The 9462-nt window shown below is 38.3% G+C and overlaps 1 protein-coding gene across 1 annotated transcript; it reads right to left on the reverse strand.

Annotated features, from left to right (window-relative positions):
- Window positions 1-305: 305 nt before the first annotated feature.
- Window positions 306-6152, reverse strand: MPC1 (mitochondrial pyruvate carrier 1). Its single transcript, XM_009584237.1, has 4 exons — window positions 6117-6152; window positions 3262-3358; window positions 2063-2195; window positions 306-1299 (listed from the first exon to the last, which is right to left on the reverse strand). Exons 1-4 carry the CDS (start codon window positions 6150-6152, stop codon window positions 1281-1283), a joined length of 285 nt encoding a protein of 94 aa, XP_009582532.1. The 3' UTR covers window positions 306-1280.
- Window positions 6153-9462: the final 3310 nt, after the last annotated feature.

Here is a 9462-nt window from a genome sequence, read left to right on the forward strand (position 1 = left end):
TCTTATAATTGCTAGAAGACAATATGTAATATTTACTCAGCTGCATAGTGAGAGCCCTGAATTCAACCCTGCCTATCATGGCAGGAATACTCAGTCAAGTACCTACACCCCCTTTTCCTGGAGGGGGAAGAAGTGGTAGGTATTAGGCAAGAGGACACTTGCCTAAACTCAGTACATACAAAGGATAATACCATTTACTTTTCCAGCCTGTTTTTGCTTCATGATGTTACAGTAATAAAGTGACACTCCATACTAAAATTTCACTTCAGGATCTGGTATCACAATATGATAAACAAAACTTTTCAAAATGTTGAAGGGATTTATTGCCATTTGGAACATGTTTATTGTTCAAAACCACTGCACTGAAATAAAATCCATCACATACATTCTTTGTCATCTATATCTTTACATCAATGTAACTTTTCATGCAGGAAAACCACTCTCCCAATAAATTCAAAAACTACTGAAAGGCACCTTGTGTCCTTCAGATCTTAGACTCCAAACAAGTTAAGTTTTTGCCTGTGTAAGGATTACATACATCTAGAACAACTCAAACAGTAGGAAGAAAAATAAAATCCATTCAGAACTTCTTAAAGAACAGTATCAGACTTCGTTGCTTTCCTTCATTCAGTGCTATGCTTTTGCTTTTCTGAGTCTTCTTTAAATAGTGTGCGGCTTAAAAATGTATGTTAATGAAGTCTCTTTACTGAGACAAGGCATGCAGTAAGGGAAGAGGGAAAGCTGGTCACTTCCAGGCTGCCTATCTACACATTTGTTCTTGTAGATTAGCAAGCCACCGCTTAAGTTAAAAAAGAGACAGAATAGGAATGAATGCACCCAAGTTAAATGGCTTTTAAGAATATGTTAATACATAGAACAATGATACCACCTACAGTTCTGTTTGCTGACCTCTGTTCATGTTGATTTGAAAACAGGTTTCGCCAAAGCATCACGGGCCACTTTTGTAGACTGTTAGATAAAAAAAAGTTGGTTTTCAAATATTGCTCGTTGTTTGGATGACTAACTTTTTAATAAAAGGGTAGTTAATTAAGGACCTGTAAGGCAGCAAGACTTTAAATGCAATGGTTTACATTGCTGAATAGTACTTTTTAAAAGGCAAGACAAAAAAATTAGTAGAAAGGATTCCTGGTGGGGTCATATTCATAATAGGTGTTTCTGTTTTATCCCCATTGTAATTGTCACAGCAACTGTAGATGGCAAGTCCTCCTTGGTTGTAATTCGGGATGAACACATTCCCTGGCTTATTTCAAGTTAGATATTTAGTTCTTTTTCTCCATCCTGCCAAGAGAAGAACAGCTTTTGTAAGAGGGAATATTGAACCACAATTGCTGTAAAAAATCTGCACTTACAGTAGAACTTCAGGCATGAAGAACACCTGGCTAGTTATTTATGCAAAGGCAGGTCCACTTGCAGTTTTGCTCAGTCTCATTTTTTAATTTATAGTTCAGGAGGCTTCATCCTCTCATTGCTCCACATTGATTTCTTGGAGCAGAAGAGAGAAAAGCCATAATCCTGACTCATCAGGATTGCTTGGGGCAGTGTCTGCACTACTTGCTACATAAGGAAGGTACGAGACTGCTTGCAGTCTGTTCCCCCATCACACTCAGTTGGATCTACCCCATATAGAGAACAGTCAGCTTACAGCTGTTTTGCTTGACTTCTCTTTCAGACATACAACCCCTTCACAGTTTTATAGGTGCTTCCATCTCAGGAATTAGTTACTGATATGGACACATGTGGACTAATCAACATAATACATGAGACAAATGCCAAAATAACCAGCAGCTGCTGAAAGCCCTGTCTACATCCACGACCATACGGGTTTTCAGCCTTTTCTGTGTGCACCCCTCAGAAGCTTCAAAGGAGGTGCAAGGCAACAAGTCATAGTTCAGCCTACTGACAAGCTTGTTAATAGGTTTGCAAAATGTAATGAAGTTAAACAAGTTCAGAAACCATGCAGGGGTTTGCACCACAGCTAAAAGCCACTAACAGTATTCCAAAAGCCATCAGTTTATGACTTCCCCTTTGAAGTGTGACTTGCCTGTATTTGATCAATCGTCCTCCTTGAACAAGTTGTGCAACTTCATTAGTCAAGTGGCATGCAAAAAGAAGCCAGTTCCTTGGCTGCACTTTGTAGGCAAATCTCATGAAAGTCAAGGAGTAACAACACAGTGCTGCAAACATGATAGATAGTGTTAGTAGATTATTTTTAATATCCACATTTTGTTGAGGCTTAATTTTCATGCTAGTGGAATGTAATGACAACTAGAACCTAGAAGGTGGGATAAAACATTTGTACACACCCCATCATATATATACTTACAAAAATTAAAAAAGTGTCTTAACTTTGCTGAGCTGGGTAGCTGCCGCTAAAGCACTATTTGCAAAACAGTTTCACTATACAAGAGACTATTCAAACTTGTCTTCCATCTCCAGGAAGCTGATTAAGAGACTGAATTACTCTAAGCAGAACCTAGTGAGCGTGAGGCTATAAATTTCCTTAACCCAAAGATATTTTGCTTCGGGGAGAAGACTTACTCAGAATTAAGTTACTAACTGAGTTAAGGAAGGGACATAATGCCAAAATTAAGCTAATAAATTAAAGCTATCAGATTTATGATCCTAGAGAAGTATTTGAATAACAAAATACAGAGACAGTCATCTAGGCAAAAGCTATACATGTTCCAAAAAACGTGGAAAAAATACTGCTTATGCATTTAAAAAGAAATTATCACACTATTCCATTAAGAGTCACGCTAGCCTCTCACAGGCAACTGCTTTGCAAGGAGTTAACCTCCCTCAGCTGCTTTTTGCACCCTGCACACCAAGCATTACCATTTCTTCATTTTGTCAGTGTTGATATTTAAGTCTCACACTAACCGCAAGGCATCATTGTTCTTGATACAAAGAACAAAGTTGCGTAAAGAGATGCATTCTGAACCAGTGCATGCAGTAGTATAAGATACCAAAAGAATTATACTTTAGGAGTGAGTCTGGTGATCAAAACTGCTAAGATTCAAGACCCACCTCCCTCCCCCCAAGTTACTGGAAAGCCCTCTGAAAGAGAGCTCTACAACTTTTCAGTGCCTCAATTTTCAAGTGGCCTCTGAAGTTATATAACAAGATATTTGATATCTATATCTGTTGATCACAACTTTGCAAGCAACTAATAATATATCACTGCTTGAAGGACAGAATCTGTGTTCTGCAGTCAGTTTACTGAAAAGAAGTTTGTCTTACCAAATGTCATTCGGCCACTAATGATTTCTGGAGATTTCTTCATGTCATTAATAGCAGCAACAGGAAGGCCCCAGTTGGCAACTGGCCCCCAAAAGTGCTGTAAAGAGGGAAAAGGAAAATAAAGTTACACAGAAACACAGACCTCCTGCAGTATTCTCACAGTTTTCCTTAGCCACACAAAGCTTCAGAGGACAGGGTTAAGGGTAAAATTCCAAGTTAAGACAGGAACTACTTTGGATATAAGGGAGAAAAACTAAACCCTTCTTTTAGCAGGATCTAGTCTTCAGGAGGGAAGGAAGGGGAACCCACTCTGAATCTTCTTGCAGACTGGAGAAGAACTACTGTAAGGCCACTGAAATGCAGTTTTGTGTAATTATACCTCAGCCATCATTAAGCAGTCTAATTGGTATAGTCATATAATAACCCCAGATCTACAGCTCACTTCTGTGCAGAGAATTAGCATTCCTCTCTTTCAAATAAGGCTTCTCAAAAATCTCATGAAAACACAAGGACTTGCTGAAGAACTGGAACTGTTCTCATGTTATGCTGAGAATGAAGAAATGCTCCGTAAGCATCTTCTTCCAAGTGCTTACACCATCTCTTTGAAAGAGCAGGGCCATGCAACCAAATCAAATTGTTACCCAGAGCTGCATCTGCAATTGCTGAAACAACTTCGTGACTACCTAAAGCTCAATTATTCAGATATAAGAGTAGAGCAGTTAGCTACAGGTGTGTACACAGATAGAAAAACAGAAACAAGAAGTGGAAAGAATCAAGTCAGAAAAAATGATGAGAGCTCAATTTGATGGGTATTGTCCAAAAGACTCCAAACTGGGAAAAATAGTATCATTAGTCCAGTTTCCACTACTGTTACAAGTAACAAGGCTTCAGTAGAATTCTTCCCACAGAAGATGCATGCAGTGCTTGCATCAACTTCTCCTAATGGGAAACTAAGGATGCTTAAAAGTAACTTGGCTAGATATGGCAAAGAAGATGCACCTTGAAAGAAAAAGCTTTGCAGATACAACTACACCTGTTCTTCTGACACTTCCCCTAACTGTAACACTGCAGATATTACAACGATTTGGAATTGTCAGGGGATCTTTAAGTTTCTTGTAATCTTAATTCCAAGATACTCTTGCCAGTCTGGAGACTAGCTTGTAACACTACAGTAAGATTAAAAGCCACACTTGCTTCCTGCAGATTTGGGTTGCAATACAAGAAACTTAACTAAAAAAAAGTATAGAAAAAAGTGACTTTAAGTTGTACACACTGTTTTCATAGTTTAACTGTAGTGCAATATGCAAAACAATGTAGTATTTCTGCAAGTGTCTACAGAATGTGCATTGGTCCAAACTCAGATTTATACTAAGAATATTTTGAAGACTGCAATAAAAGCATTTGTTTACTATAGTCCTACTGATAGGGAAATTGACATCTGTAATGGTTAAAGACTCTCAAACACATCAGAAATAACATGGCATAACTGAGAAGAGTTGCATGGCTACATGGTATTTACACTGTACAGCTACGGTTAGAGAGTGTAAAGAAATGTACCTATAATACCACTTACACACAAGATACACTGCAACAGAACAAGAACATTCACAGAAACTGAAGTCAGCCGCACGCAGGATATTGTTTTAGAGGCTTTAATGTAGTTATTTAAATAGTTCTAAAGCACAGTAGGAGGACCAACACCAAACATCTAGTCACATAACCATGATTATGTGCACAGTAAGACAGCAAGACAACCTGTGGTAGCATGACCACACTAAAGCAGACTGCAAAAGGTAACTGGTGAGGCAGTACATGTACTTGGTGAGGTTTTTACAGTCACTTCAGGAGTCTTATTTAAACAATTGTAGTTTCAGAAAAACAACTCTAAGGCTCTAAACTTGTTGATTTTTTGAATCTATGCAACAATTACAGCTTTGAGAGTCTTAGTGGTGACTTCTGTTTCGAAAGGTAAATCAAGTCAACTTGGCCTTTTTACTTAATTCAGCTGCCATTAGAACATAAACAAATAATACACTATAGACTATGGACCACTTCAAGTTCAGGCTGCACAAGCTGAAGAATCATCAGTTCACATCCCAGTAGCATTGTGACAGTAATTCTCCTCTTCTGACCAGGGAGGTAGATTTGGAACTTTCCCACTTGAGATGGTTATCCAGTTTTAAGTGCCTCCAGGCAGGCAGCCCTTTGAAGTTTCTGCACACAAGAATTAAACTACACCCATGCAGTTTGTCTTTGGTTTATGTAGAAGAGCAAGTCTTCAATAACATTATGATTCACAGTATAACAGGCATAAAATACCCACTCCCAGTTTCAGGAGTAAACAAAGGCTGAAGGAAAGAAAAGCCTGTAGTGAGAGTTATATGGTACCATTTATTGTCTGAAGTAAAGCTAGTTAAAAATAAGCCAGGTAGTTCAGTTATGTACCAGTATTGTTGCTATACAGAAGAATGGCTCCAAATTGATCTGATCTCCCTAGCAAAGAGTATGGGAAAAAAAATGATGCCCCTTTAATTTTGTAGTGATTACTTTATGAGACATTCTGAAGGAGCTAATGTTTGGTCACCTTAACCTCAGACTTGTGAATAAATATTACTAGTGCATCACTCCTGGAGGTTCGCAGTATGCTTTTCAGATGCCAGCAAGGTCAAAACAGTGCTTAGGCAAAACGGCTACAAGTTACTGAAGTTAGGGAGAAAGTGAAACCAGAAGTCCCCTCCCTTTTCTTACCGTACTGTTCCGAGTGGGCCATCATTGTTTAACATTCAAAAAGCACATGGAAGAAAAAAGAAAACAGTTAGTTTCTTTCATAATTGACATAAAGAAGTGTACCAAACAGAAGACAGGTAAAAGTCAGGAAATTGCCGTGGCATTAACCTTGATTAATGTAACAGTATTAAAAATCCCGTTTCCCTCAAGAGGTGTCATTGTGACAAGTGTTTGCTGCTCAAGTACCTTTTTCCTAGCAAGATAAAGTCCTATTATGGTCTGTGGAAGACATTAATCCTTCATTAAGAGTTCAAAGCATCCAAGATCCCACCCCAACTAGTTTAAAAGGATGCCAAAAGCAGTCAAGGTTTACCCATGACAAAGCTAAACAGCTACAGTTCCTCTGTGGAGGCTCTGAAGAAGTCACCTGGAATTCTTTTTATACCCACATAAGTAGGTCAAACCAAACACTGCCAGAGATCTTGCTGTCACTAAGCTCAGGCCAACTGTGGCTGTACCAAACATGAGCTATAACACATTTTCAGTGATCTAACATGCAATTACACTCCAGTTGTATATGGGGTTCATTTAAGTGATCATATATTTTTGTAGTAACTTAGTGAGTGATCTATGCATGAAAGCCAGACTGCAGTATATATTTAAGATTGTTTGCTACTATACTTTTTAAAATGCTTGAGAACTTTTAAACATTATCTTTCTAACAAAGATACTGACAAGACTCAGTTCTTAATTATGACTTACAAGAAACCAGCTACTAACAGAAAGCCTACTGCTGACTGATTGCTGCTCACCTACCACTGCCCCAAGCTGCAGAACACTTTGCAACAGTCACATACCTCACACTGACTTCCATCTTCTTGGAGCACTGTTTTACAAACAGCTATGGTAAGGGAACAGTCAGGTCTACTTAGGAAATCACGCTGGATGTGCATTTCAGTGAGCCTTTGTTACAAGCTGCAGGCTAGTTCAAGATGCTTTGTTAGGGTGCCCTTGACTAGTCTAACCACTTGTTTTTTGTTTTCTCATTAACTGAACTGCAGCAATAATTAATTGAAGTTCACAAGACAAGTGCACACTTCAATTTTTTCACAAAACCTTAACTAAACAAGTTCAAATATGTCTCTTGGCACAATGTTTTTGTGCCAACAGAAGTCAGCCTTCATTTTTAAAATGGAAGTTGTTTTCAGGCAAGTGAAAGCCTAAAATAGAATCAAACTGCTGCTGTTTTAACAAAGTAGGCAGCTCTGCCTAAGGTCTTGCAAGGTTGTCCTCACATCCACGTGAGATTGGAACAGTTATTATACTCCTAGAAGAGGGCAGATCAAGGTCATATAGACTCTTCCAGAAGCAGGCATCCAGCCCCAAAGCTCTGCAGCCAATACAGCTGCAACAAATGCACCATATCTAACATCAAGGATATTGCTGCAAGTGCATGTGTCTATTCCTGAAGTGACACCATTCCAAATTAGTAGTTTCCAAGAACTACATTCAATCCCTTGGCAAAGGGAACACTTCATACTAAAGTTTCCAGAACTGTGGACAACAATTGTTGGATTTACTCGCTCATTAATTTCTGTGTAAGTATCTAGACATGACAAGAGGAACCGTAAGCTGATCAACACCTTCTATTTCTACTACAATCCATTCCAAAAAGGCTATATTGGGGAAGGTTTATTTTTCCAAAGTTTTCACATGTATTTTCCTCATACTGGCAATGAGGATATTAATAGACCAGAGACCATTCTGCAAATATAGATGAACTGTCACTACTTGTTTCCCCCACACTGCCATTCCTTAACTAGAAGGAGTATTACCCTTCTGCAAGAGGTAGATTGTTCAGTTCTCAGAGCACACAAGACGATGACAGCAGGCACTGTGTCCTTCAATTTCTAGCACAGACCAGTAAAGGACTTTTTTTTAAAGTTCTTACATCCTTGTGTTTAAAGATTTACTAATGAGGAAAACTGAAGATCAGCTAATTCTAGTTACACTACTTATGCTACCTCTTTTAAAGTTCATTTCAATTAAAAGAAAGGTCCTAGACCACTTACATCAACATAGGTGCTCAAGCTTTACAAGGAATGAACTATCTATTTCAAAGCCATTCACTGACTCACACAGAGCCAGCACATTTGCATTACTGCCGAGTCATCAGGAAGAGACATTTCAGAAGTGCCCCAAAAGATGGCAGGCTCCATGCTTATTTTTTTTATTACGAGAAGATTTTGCGACTCCTTGTGATTCATTAAGTAATTTAGGCTTCTACCACAAGAAGATGCCAGAGCTTATCTAGAGTGGCCTATAAGTTTTCTCTCCCAAGAGAAGAGGAAAGCTGTTTTACTGGATGTTTTACTGTTTTAAACCTGTACGATAGGAAGTTAGAGGGCCACTATTAGTGGCTTAGATAATACAACCTTAGTGATAGCTGACATTTTTAGGATCTACAGAAAAAAATGCAACTTCAAGTTCACAATGTATAGAGCTACCAAGCTTTCATATGCTAATCAGCTAGTTTTAAATTAACGTTACTGCTGCATTTTACAAGAAGCAGGAAAAGTCTACCTAGCGCTTACATTCTTGCTATGCTTACTTTAAAACATTAAGACATGGTTAGGGTAAATCCATATTTATATAATTTACAGTTATTCAGAACCCTATTAATCACCTCTTGAGAGAAGCCAAATATGAAACTGTCAGAACATTTAATTATTAGTGACAGTTTAAAAAAGTAATTTATCTTGTTTCTTTATGCAAGATCCAAAAGCTAACCCATGATGTAATGCAATTCTAATGCCAGATATATCCACCCGAGAAAAGCAGCATGCATTCATTACGCTTGCTTTTGTGTTTTCAAGTTATGAACCTGAAACTGAAGCTACTTATTCTGATAGATGTCTGCAAGTTTTGATTGCCCCAAGCCATAATAATGGAACACTCAATTTCACCACTTTGGGTAACTTCATTTACTCTGTTTAAGGTCAAGCAATTTAAAACACAACGCTAGTATCACAAACAATATCTAAATTCATCGTTTCCCACAAACAAATTTCACATTTATAAAGCCTTGCTTCACTGCAGTGATTAGATGCTGATTTCTAGAACAGATACCATAGTCTCAGAGCTTTGAGGAAACTCTTGCTCTATGAGCAAGGCAAGAAGGGAATCTTCTTCAGGATAGACTCTTGCAGTCTGGGGAAGCGAGAGCCTTCAGGAAAGAATGTAAAGAGATACAGCTCTAAAGCATACACACCATTTCTCCCATGGAGAAGACAGACTATGGTCTTTTGTTAACTATTAATCTAAATTTTAAACTCAACATAAAGCCAACAACTTGGACACTTGTCTCCTAGTAAGCAAGAAACAATGCTGAAAGGCCGTACTGGATGGAGCAACTGACTTCAGCCCTTCATGACACACCTAGTAGCAGAAGTATAAATAAGCAGGTATCTTTGT

This window comes from Fulmarus glacialis, unplaced genomic scaffold (assembly GCF_000690835.1).
Source record: "Fulmarus glacialis isolate BGI_N327 unplaced genomic scaffold, ASM69083v1 scaffold23868, whole genome shotgun sequence".
In the NCBI taxonomy this organism is placed as follows: Eukaryota; Metazoa; Chordata; class Aves; order Procellariiformes; family Procellariidae; genus Fulmarus; species Fulmarus glacialis.

Bases quoted from the DNA above. Each gene is read 5' to 3' on its own strand.
- MPC1 (XM_009584237.1), bottom strand. From the start codon at position 6,152: ATGCCACGGCAATTTCCTGACTTTTACCTGTCTTCT. The intron at 3,359-6,116 runs GTTTGGTACACT...CCCTCTTTACAG, and splicing joins CTGACTTTTACCTGTCTTCT to CACTTTTGGGGGCCAGTTGC. The intron at 2,196-3,261 runs GTAAGACAAACT...TCATGTTTGCAG, and splicing joins TAGTGGCCGAATGACATTTG to CACTGTGTTGTTACTCCTTG.